Source organism: Myiozetetes cayanensis, unplaced genomic scaffold (assembly GCF_022539395.1).
Source record: "Myiozetetes cayanensis isolate MyiCay16 unplaced genomic scaffold, myiCay2020 scf31, whole genome shotgun sequence".
Classification (NCBI taxonomy): Eukaryota; Metazoa; Chordata; class Aves; order Passeriformes; family Tyrannidae; genus Myiozetetes; species Myiozetetes cayanensis.
The window spans coordinates 3,957,061-3,970,725 of NW_026087533.1; the positions used below are offsets into that span (position 1 = coordinate 3,957,061).

The window sequence follows — 13,665 nt, forward strand, 5'->3', positions numbered from 1 at the left end:
TGATCTGCCCCCCTCCCATCTCTGCCTCTGTCAGGGCTCATCCCAAGCCAGGCAAGAGAAACAGGGTGGGATGGGGAAAGCATGAGGGCTGAGGTGGGAGGGGAGGAGATGCCCCTGCTGGTGTCACCACCAGCCACCTCAACATGACAGTGGCTCTGGCTCTCCTGGTGAGGCGTCACAGTCTGAGGTTTGGGAGAGGGGGAAACTCTCCACCTCCAGCAAGGGGATATTTCAGGAAAGGCTTTGAAAATTTAGCAAAGGGGTGTCTCCACTGGCCTGTGGTCAGCCAGTGTGAGATGGCATGACCCCATTATGCCTTTCAGAGCAGGATGCAAATGATGCTCAGGGCATGTCTGTGGGCCAAAGGGGTGTCGGGGGCTCTGGGATCAGTGGGTGCCCTCAGGGTGACCAGGCTGGGTTCCCTTTGCGATGCTGATGATGTCCCACGGAGAAGTTAAACAGAAATGGTGCGTTTGCACTTGCCTGTGAAGCTGCTTTTTGCTGAGACGTGACCTCTGCCAGACCTGAGCCAAAAGGGAAACTGGAGTTCCCTGTCTGACGCCAGCGCCCGTCGCAGGCAGCTGCCAGTCCCCTCCTGCCTCCAAGGGGGGGTGAGAACCCCCTTCTGTCCCCACATCCGAGCAGGACACACACACTGCAGCCCTGCAGCAGGGACACCTTCGGCCGAGGTTTGCCCAGGGCTGCCCTGGGCAGGGATGGGGGTGAGCGAGCGGGATTGCCTTTCCCACGGTTCACTTTCTCTCTTCACGTTTCGACTTCCCCAGCGGGATCTCTCGTCAGCAGAGCCCAGCACAGCCCAGCTCAAGCACTTGCCCTGGCCAGTGTTTCCCTGTGTGGGTGCAAACCCCTTCCTGAGGGTCCTGCAGGCTCCTGCTGCCCCGCAAACCTCAGCGCAGCCCAGGAGCACTGAGCGCCTGCCTGACACCCAGCATCCTCCCAACACTTTGGCTGTAGGGACCTGCACTGAAAAGTGCTTTTTGGGAAACACCACTGCATGTTCAGCCGAGGGCAGGAGGTTGGATCTCCCATCCCACTGGGATGGCCACAGGTGACGGGCCCGGTTTTGCCAATGCACGACGATTTTCCAAGGCAAGAAACCGCTTTCTGCAGAGTTTTCCTGTTGCAACAGTGCTTTGCTCAGCACGTGCAGGAGGGTTTCCCTGCGCCTTGGAGCTCTGCCCAGGAGCCCTTCCGTGACAGAGCTCCTCCGAGCTTGCCTCTCCTTGCAGTTAGAAATCACAAACGTGTTTTTTCTGCGTCCGTTGTGCTTTTCTCGCCGTCATGTGCCTCTCGGTTCCTCTTTTCGCCATCCAGACGTTTCCCCTTTTTCTTTCCTTTGGAATTTTTTTTTTTTTTTTTAATTATTTCTCCCCCCCCTCCTCGTCGCGTTTCGGGGTTTGGAGGTTCAGCACCACCGTGGGACAGGCACTATCCAAGGGCCTGGTATTCCATCTCTCCCCGTGGGGTTTTGGCTGCACTGGGCTCTAGGGAAGCTCCATCCAGGGGGTCCCAGGAGCCCCATGAAACAGTCACCACGACTTCACCCACCTGCCTTCCACTGTGGGGAATGGACACATTGGAGGTGTCTCCAGCAAAAAGAGTCCCCATTCCCCGTAGGATCTGGCAGGCGGCATCGCATCCCCCTGAAACTCCTCCGAAACCCCCAAAGAGAAACCCCCATGAACTCCAACAGCTCTGAACAAAGCCCAGCGTTTCCAGTTGTGCTCTCCACCTTTGGGCATTTTTGGAGGTGATGGGATGTCCTTAGGTGCTCCATAACCTTTGCATGAATAGTTCCTTTTCTCTGCATAAGCACATTCTTAAAGGAGCGTTGGGCTTTCATTCTCCACTTACTCCAACCGTCGGACTTCTCTGTTCACTTGTTTAAATCAAGCATAAAGCTCTAACTGTTCTTTGAATATTTATGACTAGTTTTTATCTCATGCCATGCATACAAAACATACTTGATTTCTTTCCTAAAAGTTTTTTCAAGTGCAAAGTTTTAAAAACATGTGGCTTTTATTGCAGGCAGGAATGAATAACAGCATTCCACCCGTAACCACATTAAATGGAACAGTAATATTCATATGCGTAAGGGCAAAAGCTGCCTTGTTTCCTATTTGCAGTTGAACTCTGAAATTAATTAAGAACTAAAAGGATCTGACAGTCATTAGGATCTTTTAAAAAAAGGAGTGGAAGTGGCAGATGGGACCCACGCTCCGAAAAGCGCGGCCGTGCTATCAATAGCACGGAGGATGTGAGCCCTGAACATGCTCCTCACTGCCGAGCTGCTGTGGGGAGAGGAGGATCGCGAAGAGCGGCACTTTCGTGACTCCAGAACCGCAGGATTCACGTCAGTGCCACTCGTGCTCCCAGGTCACTTCGCAGCTTTTGAAAGCCCCGGCTCATCCCGAGTTATTGGGGCTACACCCAGAGCTGGTGCTGGGGAATTGGGGGGGGGTCCCGAATCCCCCTGGGAAAATGCAATTCCCCAGTGTCAGTGGCATCACTCTGATTCTCCCTGGTCTGTGAGTGGCCAAGGATGCAGGTGTGGGCGTGCACATGTGTGGGGTGTCCCCCTGGGGATGCTCATTGACGTGAGGGCTGGTGACAAAACGTACTGGTATGCACAAAATGGGGAGAACTGGGAGAACAGGTAGGCCCCAAGGCTGCATGGAGTGCCAGCTGCAGGTTCTGCATCCATAGCCTTTCCTAGGCATCCAAATGATGGTGAATGAAACCTGGCCCCAGGCAACCAGGTGGGAATCTCAAACTGATTTTCCCTGTTCGCAGCATTTTGTGCCAGGATCTGAAACTCTTGTCAAAGCCCTCCTCATCCTCCTCCTCCTTCTCCTCCTCATCCTCTTGCTGCCCCAAGTGAGGATCTTGGGTGCTGGGGCTGCGTGCCCACAGTAAGGTGGGTAACCACAGCTCCCATGGGGTTAATGGATGTCCCAGCTCAGGATCCAACCTCAAGCTGTAGCCATGCCCTGGGAAGTGGGTGCTGAGCAGGGCCCCCCACTGCAGGTATTGCCCGACCCCAGGGCATGGCAGCCTCTGAGCAGAGCCCAGTGCAGCCCTGCTGGAGTCGTCATCAGGCCACTCTGGCAGCTGGTCCCTTGCCCAAGCAAAGGCTTCCCCTGATTTATGTCTGGGGCAGCCGCTGCCTTTTCTCCCCCCACTCCCCCCAATTTCCCCTAATTTCTTCCCCCGGGCCCCACGGCTTCCTCCCGCAGGAACCTCTGCCTCCAGCGCCCACAACTGCCCCCTGGGAGCCCGTTTTGGCAGCGACACTCAGGGGTTAAAAATTGTCACCATCGTGCACCCCATTGGCCCCAGCATCTGTTGTTTGATTTATGAATGAATAGCACGCTCCCTCCCTGCATGCTGCTCTCAGATCCCCTTCCCTGAGCTACAAAATAGATCCAGACACCCGCGTGGCCCTACTGAGTGCCGAGCTCCTGAGAGTTTGCGATGAATTTTTAATAGAAAGCTTCCTATAAGCCTCTGCACTCACTGCTCTGCTGTCGAAACGAGTGGCTCTGCTGCTAAAGAGCAGCTCAAATGAATTAAAAACTACAGAGGAGCCTGTAAGGGGAGTAATCCCAGCGAGTAATGATTTAAAGAGCCGCTGACCTCCCTGCGATGTGAACAGTAGCTTTTAAGTATTTGCAAAGAGGCCCGTGCAAATCCCGGGTCTGATACTCTATTAACCTCCTCGGGAGTGCAGGGAGGGTGGTGCAGGAATAATGCCCACGTGTCGACATCTCCTGGTTTGTGGAGGATCAGAGCAGAGGGAATTTTGCTGCCTGTTTGAGGCTCTGAGTCCTACTGTGCTGGAAAAGGATAATTCGAATGAAAACTCATTCCTGTTTGGGAGCTCTGGGATGGCTTCATGTTCTCATGAACACCTCCTGCAGAAGTAACCACTGGGTTGCTTTGCTGGGCTCTGCATCCCCAGAGGTCCCCAGGCAATTTGGGGTTGTGGGGAGCCTGGTTTGTCACTGCTCTGTGGTTTGGGTCTCATATGGCTGCAAGTCAGCAGCTGGCTTTGTGCCTACGTGCAGGGCCGTGCTGTGGGTTATGGGGGTGTCTCTGCATCCCACCACTCTGAAGTCAAGAACCAGTCAGGGTGGGAGCCCAGGGAGTGGTGGAGAAAGCAGATTTTGGGAAGGGAGCAGGACATGGTACCCAACACACCTGTGATTACAATGGTGAGTGACTCAGGGTACTCGGGGAAGCATTTGGATAGTGCTTTGAAGAATCGAGGTGTTTTATTCAGTGCCCGCTCCAACAGGTTGCTCCCAGTATAAAAAGGAATTAGAGAAATTTGTGGAGGGCAGGGCTGTGATTCAGCCACTGGACAAATCAGTGACGGTAGGGAATGACAGCCGGGGGCTGTCAGCATCCCGTCCCATCCCATCCCGTCCCATCACGTCCCATCCCATCCCGTCCCTTCCCGTCCCGCCCCGACGCGGAGCCCCGGCGCCAACCAGCGGCCCCGCCGCCGCACTGCAGCGCTGCCCCGCACGTTCCCTGGGTCCCCCTCCCGCCCCGTTCATCCCTCCGTGCCCCCCACCTCGGGGGCACCGGGGGGGCAACCGGGATGGGAAGTGCAAACCCCGGCCCCGCCCTCAGCTCTGCCCCCTGCTCCGGGGTTTCTGCGGGTCACCCCGCGCTGCTGAACGGGGGGCGTAAAATAGAACTAAACTTTCACCTAAAAAGGGAAGAATTGGAGCGCCGGTAACGGCGGGGGGACACGCGGGGCTGGCTGGGCTCGGAGCTGTGCCCGGGGGCGGCTCGACGGCCCCGGTTCGCCCGGCGCGGATCGCGGGGGTGTCCCGGTGTAAAGGGGAGCTGAGACGCGGGAACCGCCGCTCCTCATAATTTAATTTATATCTATCTATATATGTACATATTATATATTTTTTCTCTTCTTCGTTTGGAGAAACACCGGGTTTTTCTGGGTCTTGCTGAGCCCGGCCCGGGCTCGCTCCTCCGGCCACCGCGGCTTGCCGGGGAAAACGGTTCATTACTTCGCGGAGGGAGTTCTGGAAAAAGAGGGGTTGTTTTTTGGTGTTGGGGTTTATTTTGGTTTGTTTTTAAGGAAATTTGCGTTTTGCACCGTGCAGCAGCGAGGAGCCCGGAACGCTGCGGCCCGACGGGCCGTCCCGGTGCCCAAACACCATCGGACTGAGCTCAACCCCGGGGAACAGCCGGGCAGGACGGGCAGAGGAACCTCCACCTCCGCCCCGGTGGTTTCGGGCTGCCACCTTCGTTGTGTTCCCGCAGCACCGGTGGCTTCGCCGCGAATTTTCTCGCCAACGATTCCGGCCGGAGCAGCCGGCCCTGCCCGCAGCCGCAGCCCCGGGGGAGCCGCCGCGGGCGCTGCGGGCGCCGCGGGACAGCCGGAGGTCGAGGCGGCTCTCAATTTTGGGGAGGGCGACGGGCAGAGGTTGGGGAGACGCGGTTTTCAGCGCAGGCCATGGGGCGAACATCCTCCGCCGGTGGTCGCCGGCGGTCCTCGGCGGCTCCTCCCGTCCCGCCACGGCCGAGCCCACGCAGGAGCCGCGGGAGCGCTGGGCGGCCGGGGGACGTGCTGGATCTGCAGCCGCTCCACTCTGCCGCGGCTGCGGCCCCAAACCGGCCCCGCCGCACCCCAAAACCTCCCCCGGCGGCCGCCGGACCCCACCGGGGCCCCGACGTGCGGGGGGCGTGTCCTGCCCGCGGCCACGCCTCTTTCCATGGAGGCCACGCCTGTTTTCATCGCTAACCACGCCCCTTTCGCGACGACCACGCCCCTACCCCCGCGGGATCCTGGTGGTGGGCGGGGCCAGGTGTGTCCCGCCGGTCTCCCATTGGCGGGGCGCCCCGTCAATCAGGGCGCGTCCCGCCCACCCGCGGCGCCGGCAGTAAATACGGTACCGGGCGGCGCGGCGGCAACTTCGGGAGCGGGGTGCGGGACGAGGCTGTGCCGGGGCTCCGGGCGGCACCCACCGCAGCCAACCCACCGGGGACGAGCCCCGGCGCCGCGCGGGAGCCGACAGAGCCCGCACCGCTCTCCGCCCTCTCCGAGGACGGCGGTGTGCCGGCACGGAGCGAGGCAGCGCGGGGCTCTGCCGCCGCTGCCCCCGCCGCTGCCCCGCCGCAGCCGGACCCCTCCTCCTCGTCGTCCCCCCCGGGCCGCGGCGGCTCCCTGACGCCCGCCGTTGTGATGCGTATTCCCGTAGACCCGAGCACCAGCAGGCGCTTCACACCCCCCTCCACGGCCTTCCCCTGCGGTAAGATGGGAGAGAACAGCGGGGCGCTGGGGGCCCCCGCGCCGGGCGCCCGCGCTCGGCCCGAGGTCCGCTCCGTCGTGGATGTACTGGCCGACCACGCCGGAGAGCTGGTGCGCACCGACAGCCCCAACTTCTTGTGCTCCGTGCTGCCGTCCCACTGGAGGTGCAACAAGACGCTGCCCGTCGCCTTCAAGGTAAGTCGGGGGAAAGCTCCGGAGAGCCCCGACGGCTCCAGGCTTGCGACCCGCTCGCCCCCTTTTTCCCTCCCGCTCCCTTTCGCTTAAAAATCGCTCCTGACATCACCGCCGAGGGAGCGCGGGTTATTATTTTTAATCAAATAGCCCGGTTTATTATTTTTAATCAAGTCTCCGCATTGCCCCGCGGTCACAGCATCTTAGATATTCCGTACAGTTAGGAGCTCTCAGGCAACTTTGAAGTTTAATGAGACGGAGGTTAATTACTTTCCTGGGAGAGGGAGAGCGAGGCAGAGAAGGGAGATCTAATCTACCAAAAAAAAAAAAAAAAAAAAAAAAGAAAGAGAGAGAGAAAAGCGAAGAGCCGAAGCCCCGGCACGGGCTTGCGCTGCCCGGGCTCTCCCGTTCGCGGGACGGGGCGACCCGATGAGGCACCCCCGGGCCGAGCATCCCCCTCTGCGCCCGGGGGGGAACGGGACTGGCCGGGGGGAGCCGAAAACCTGCAAGAGGAACGACCAGAGGAGCCGGGCAGGACGGCAGCGGAGTCCCGGGGAGCCCGGCGGGGGTGAGGGGGGATCTAAACCGCATTTCCCCCCCGGCCGTCCCGGCACCGGCAGCTCCGGGCGCTGCTCCCCGGGCAGGGGGGACGCTTCTCCGCCAGCCGGGCCGGTTCCCGCCGCCTCCCCGGGCCGGCCGCGGAGCTCCGGGGCCTCGGTCGGGGCAGCCCCGCGCTCGGCAGCGCTTTATTTTTTGTTCCCCCGAATCCAACAAAATAAAACCACAAACCCCTCCGACAGGGCCTGACCCCCCCCTTCGCCCCTTCCCCGCGGAACCCCTTTCTGCTTTTAACCCTTTTTTAAGCTCGTTTTCCCCTTCCCCCTCCGATTTTTCAGCCTTCCTCGTGGGCTCGGGTTGCTTTTGGTTTTGCTTTGGGTTATTTTTTTGCGGGGATTTAGAGGGGGGGACCTTAGGGCAGGTTGACTTCGCTCTAGGTTAATTTTAGCCTAAAATCCTCTGGCCCTGCCCTAGGTCGTAGCCCTCGGAGATGTTCCCGATGGGACCGTGGTGACGGTGATGGCGGGGAACGACGAAAATTACTCGGCGGAGCTGCGCAACGCCTCCGCCGTGATGAAAAACCAAGTAGCAAGATTTAACGACCTCAGATTTGTTGGGAGAAGCGGCAGGGGTAGGTACCGGCCGGGAAATGGTTGGCCTTTTTATTTGGCTTTTTAGAGGAAAAAAAAAAAAAGAAAAAAGGAAATGAGAAAGAAAAAATATTTTTTTTCTTATTTTCTTATTTTTATTTTATTTAAATTTTTATTTTATACCTTTATTTTATTATTTCCTTTTATTTCGTAGTTTATTTCGGTTTTAACGGTGGTTTCGTTGTCGCGGGCTAGGCAGGAGAATCCCCTCAGCCCCAAAGTGGTTCCCGAGCGATGGGAGGGATGCAGGAAGGATGCGGGAGGGATGCGGGAGCAGCCCCAGCCCCACCGGCAGCTCTGCCTCGCTCCTCCCGGGAGTTCTCCTCTGTCGAGGGGGATCGGCTATGGGCGATGCAGGGTAAAAAAAAAAAAATTAAAATACACACACTTCTAAATATATATAAATATTAATAGATCAATGTATAAATAAAACCAAGGCAGCCCGAGCCCAAATCCTCCCCGGTTTCTCTCCTCAGCAGGATGCAGGAGGCGGCGATGTGTGCTCGGTGCCTCCCCTGCACAGGGAAATGTGCTCAGGGGCAAAACCCACCTGGCGGCTCGTTTTTAAATAGCGAAAATCGAGTGTTTAAAAATAACCCAGAGCTCGGCCTGACGGGCTGGCAGCGGGTGAGGGGTACGGCGGGCTCTGCTCCACGGGGAGCTGGGGTTGCTTTGGGTGGGGGGGTTTGCACGTTTTCAGCAGGACGGAAATTTAGCTTTCTGGGTTTTTCGGAACGAACCAGGCTGTGCCATCGCAGCAGAGGGAAACAAATCCCCTGGAAATATTAAACACTGAGCCCTGCCTGCCCTCCCTCCGTGCATCCCTCCCTGTGCCTGAATTTCAGAGGGTGTAAATAGAATTTCAGCGTTTCGTCACCAATGAATGCTGCAGGACCGAGGCACTTAATTCTTCATTTAAACCAAAATAAGAACACTATATTTTAATGGCCATATGGCAGCATTTTCTCAAAGGCTTCAAATGTATACACACAGTGCCAGATATATTTTGACTTCTTTGCATTAATTAAAAGCAGTGATGTTAGGAATTATTTGCATGTAATAGCTGTTTACTTGTTCCTCTTTATGAAACTTGAATAGTTTACATTCTTTCATACATTTCCTTTTTCCTGTTGGCTCCTTCTCCATGTTGCAGTTTCTTTAAAACTCTCCACTTAACTGGTTGCAGGTTGATGGATGGAAAATGTTTTTCTTTTATGAATTAAGCTTTCATTTCTGTAATCAATTATTCTCTTAGGCTCTTTTCTTTCTGGTTGGGCTTTTTGTATTTTTTTTTTTTCATCCCTGCACAAATTTCCAAACCGAATGCAACCCAATCTCAGCTTGACTCTTGAATTCATTATTAACTTGCTTCCTCTGCACTCCCAAGCTCTGAATTAACAGTAGTTCAGTCTCAGAAAGCCCTTGGGTGAATAATCTCCTTCCTCAGGCAGAGTCCTGACGAACGCTCATTACAGCAGTGGAAACACCTCCGCTGCCTCTAACGGGTGGAACTCAAGTGCTTATTATTATTTTAATTTATTTTTTCTTTTTACGTATTCTTGTGGGATGAGGCTTTGTAACATTCACAGGGAAACAACCCCGTCAGGGCTCCCTGGGGCTGGTGTGAAAGCGGCACAGTGGGGTTTTCTCGCAGCGTGGATTCAGCTCCCCGTGTCCAGCCGCGCTTTCCCGGCACGGGGCTCTTTCAAACCAACTTAGAGTGAAAATTCGTCCCTGTTGAGTTTTTTATTCTTGGTGTCACGCTCTGGTTTCCCTTGCTTGGCTCAGCCTCTGACAGCCCCGGTGCTGCTTTCATTTATTCTGGCAGAAATCTGGATTCGCCACAGAACGTTTTGCTGCGGCGGGTGTACAAATGTTTGTGTAAATCCCAGGGGAGGACGTGGGCACCCGTAAACACACCCCATGCAGCCTGTCTGTGTGCCTGAGCTGCAGGAGCCTGGAAAACCAGCAGCAGCCAGGCTCCTGTTTTGAAAACACGGCTTGAAACGGTTCAGAATTGGGTATTTTTAGTGTTAACGTGTCTGGGATTATTCCCCGGCACTGTGAGCTGGGATGAACCGGTCCTAAACCCTCCAAAAAACCCCGAATTCCCATCTCCATGACAAAGTGGGGAGAAAGACCAGTTTACCAGATTTTATGCTTTGCTCTAAAAGAAGTAAATCAACCATTTTCTGCTCAGGCTGTATAAAAGGAAAGCCGAGGCCAGTGCAGTGCTGCAATCCCTGTGCACCTCCCGCCTGCTCTCCCTGCTGGAATATCCCCCGGAGCATCCCACGGAGCCGTGGGTGCTCCCAAACCCACTCAGGAGCTGGGATCCAGCCCTAGCCAACAAAGCTGGGGCACGGTGGGAAGGAGTAACCTCAGCCTGGCTTCCTGAGAAGGCGGGAAATGAGTAAAAATGATGCTAAGTAACAATTGTCATTTTCGATTCATGGGAGGGTTTCTGAGAGCTGGTGAAGAGACGCAAGACTGGCTCTGGCTGACTCCGTCCTCCCTGAAAAGCAGGGAGGTTATTTCCCATGTAGAATAAAAAATTTAAAATTATAATAATAATGATAATAATAATACTAAATGAAATAAAGCAGCTGCAGTAGGGAGCTGTGCAGGGAGCTGCCGGGCTCAGCTCTGGGGTGTTTCGCGTCTCACCGGCCGGATTTGCCCACGCGCTGCCTGCAAACCCTTCCCTGTCCTCCTGCAGGATTTCCCAAGTGATTCCTCCTCGTCCCCCCTCGTCCTGCACTCTGGTTCTGCCGGTGCTTTGCCAACAGATCCTCGGTGCTGGTTGTTTTTGACGCGGCCGTGCAGGCACCAGGAGCCTCCGTGCTCCGCGGGCAGCTCGGCTCGTCCGTGCAGGTTGGCAGCATGACCGTATCCCTGGGGATTAAAATTATATCATTATATATATTTTTTTCTTTTAATTTTTTTAACTCTCCTAAATGCTCTTTTTGGTGCAGAAAGTGAGCTGAAGGTTTGTGCATTGGTTAGTGCTGGTTTGAGAGCTGAGGTGAGGCGTGGACCGGTGCTTGCCGTCGGCTTTAAAGCCAGCGTTCCCCCCCTCTTCTGTGCTCCCACAAAGGAACTCTCCCACCTAGGATAATTGCAGGATGTTCTCCAGGGGAGATAATTGCAAATTTTTTTCAGTTTACTCTTTTTTTTTTTTTTTTTTCTTCCTTCTAGCTGTATAAATGCTGGTTTGTTTGGTTAGGGGTATTCTCAGGTTCAGCTCTGTAGATAGATGATGGTCGGGATCTGAAAACCCCTTGTTCTCCATCAGGGGAACAGGGAAAGGAGGTGGATTCCTACCGTATTTATTTGTGGAGCAAAGGCTGGAGGAGCAGAAATCCATTGCATGGAGGTTTATACTTTATACCCTGCTGGGGTTTAGGCTTCTGAAATACCTGATACTTTTGTAATGCCACAGGGATTGCTCTTGGGAGGTTGTTTAGAGTGGTTTGTGCAGCCTCTCTCTTTACCCCAGCGATTCCTGAATCTGGGGAGGTTGCAGGAGAGCAGAGGCCCTTCCTGCAGAGAACTCCACTCTCCCACAGCCTCCCCACAGGCTGGATATCCAGTGGGAGACAGCACCACAGTCAGGCACGGAGAGGGGCTGGGATGAGGATGCCAAAGCAGCAGGTTCCTGCTGGGAGAGGGGGACAGTCCCCACAGCCAGCAGGGCTGCCTGTCTGGTGGCCAAAGCTAGTGGCCAAAACTGGCCAGATTCAGTTCTGATTTTGTAGCTTCCTATTTTTGGGCCACTTCTGGGCCATGGGTGTCCATGTGGCCAAGGTCTAGCTCAGCTCCCATCCAAACATCCCTGCAGAGGTGCATCCATAGGGCCAAGGCCGTGGATTCCCCTGCAGACTGATGCCACCTCACCAGCTTGTTCCCGCAGGAGCATCCCATGGATACCAGGACCCCTTCAGGGAGGGGATCCTACATCCAGCACTGTGTTTCAGGGCTGGATTCCCACAGGAAAAGGGGAAGCATCTGAGCGGGGAAGGAAGCACCAGGAAGCTGCTGTGGGTGGAGGGGTCGATATGGGGACAGGGCAGGGGAGGTGGGGACGAGTGACTTTTCCATCCAGGAAGGTCCTGGCTCCCGCTCTGAACCGGGTCCAAGCCTCTCCCTGCTGCAGCCAGCTGAGCCCCAGCGGGAGCAGGCTGAGCTTTGTGCCTCGGCAATAACGTCTCATAAAATTAACTGATGTGTGTGTTGGAGTTCGGGGGATGTGGATATTTGTGTCTGAGCCTGCTCCAACAGGAGTCTTTCTCTTCCCCCCCTCCCTCAAGAGCTGAACCCATGTGAATATCCTCATTTCTCCTGTTGTTTCTGTGTTTTTTTTTTTTCCTTCCCCACTACCCTCCTTAGGAAAGAGCTTCACCCTGACCATCACTGTGTTCACCAACCCCACCCAAGTCGCCACCTATCACCGAGCCATTAAAGTGACCGTAGATGGACCCCGGGAGCCACGCAGTAAGTGATGTGTTTTGTTTGGCAGCACTGAGGAGCGTGGGGAGGGGGGATGCAGGGGCCTGAGTTCTCCGTGGCCAAAGGCTGCAGGACACAGAGCCAGCTGGGGCAGCACATGGAGCTAAGGAGAGTGTTGGTGCGGCCAAGTGAGCCCGAAGCAGCGGGCACGGCTTGGCTGCTTGGACTTCCTCGGCACAGCAGAGCCTCTTGCTCTCTCTCTCTGCTCCATATCCCATCTTGGAGGGGTGGTTTTATAGCTCCTCACTGTGCTCCATAACCCATTTGGAGGGATAGTTTTATGGCCCAGGGCTGGGATGTTGGGAAAATGCTCTGAACTCCGGCGACAAAAACACGAAGGGCTCCAACCTGGCGCAGGGTGCGCTGGGGGGCGGTTATGGAGCCAGAGGTGCCTTGCTCAGCTTCACTGGCTGATGGCTGGGTTTTAAACTAAAAATGGTCGCAGGTTCCCTGCGTGCTGAGCTTGTATTTGCCTGTGTGTCAGAGAGCACCTTCCCCTTTGGTTCGCGGTGGTTTCGCTTTCGGGCCGTCAAAGGCTCGGGCTGGCAGCGCCGGCGGCCGGGGGCTGAGCTGCTGGAGAAAACCAAAGGCACGATGCGACCGCAGAAGCGTCTCTGTTTTGGTGGGGGAGGCTCTCCCGGGCGCAGGATGGTGCCTGGTGGTTGAGGGAGGCTCTGTGAGTCGCCCTCACCGGGTTGGTTTTCGGCGTCGGGCTGCTTTGAGCTCACCTCGGCGGTTCCAGTGATGCGAGGAGCGCGGGGAAACACTCCGGAGCTGTTGGCTGGAGGAGTTTCCTCTTGCCATCAGCACTGTTTGCTCTGTGGGACCCCCTGCGTGGTGGGATCTCCTCCTTGGGGGCTTCATCTCCGGCTCCTAGCTCCGGCTTCGCCTTCCTGCTCGCTCAGCACCACCCCGGGGACTATAAAGCCGAGTTTGTTCCCTTTGCGTGTGAAGCTCTCAGTGCCCACATTGAAGGGAAACGGTTTGATCCTTCTAAATACGCCTCAGAAAACATTTTCTGTTGATGCTGTCGTTGGGCCCATCGGTGCCCCTTGATGTCAGGCCAGGTGGAGGCCGTTACCTCGGCGAGGGGGGTTGATTTGCATCGGGGCTTGTTGGGTTTTCTCCCCCCTTCGCTTTTATTTCGGAGCGCGAGAGGCTTTACGGGAGCCCGTCGAGCTGCTGGCTGGATTTATGAAGCCAGAATTCACTTTTGGGTTGTTTTGTTGTTTTTTTTTAAGCCAGCAACACAAGGCAGGTCCCTGGTGTGGGTCTGCAGCCATAAGCACCAGTGTGGGTCGTGGTGGGTTAAGCTTGGGCTCAGCGAGGGGCTGGGCAGGGAATTTCACAACCATTCCAGGTCAGGAATAGAAACCAGGTCTCCTGACTCCTGGCTCAGCCCCTTATCAGCTGCATCAGATCGCCTTTCTAATAATAATAATAATAATCATCATT

The 13,665-nt window shown here is 55.8% G+C and overlaps 1 protein-coding gene across 1 annotated transcript in view; it reads left to right on the plus strand.

The window, feature by feature from the left end:
• The first annotated feature begins 6,235 nt into the window (after nt 1-6,235).
• The window catches only part of RUNX3 (RUNX family transcription factor 3), a 35,338-nt gene continuing 27,908 nt past the window's right edge, over nt 6,236-13,665 (plus strand). Inside the window, exons 1-3 of the mRNA XM_050326567.1 lie at nt 6,236-6,496; nt 7,526-7,682; nt 12,091-12,195. Of these exons, the coding sequence (XP_050182524.1) occupies nt 6,236-6,496; nt 7,526-7,682; nt 12,091-12,195 (523 nt within the window). The remainder of the gene's footprint in view (nt 6,497-7,525; nt 7,683-12,090; nt 12,196-13,665) is intronic.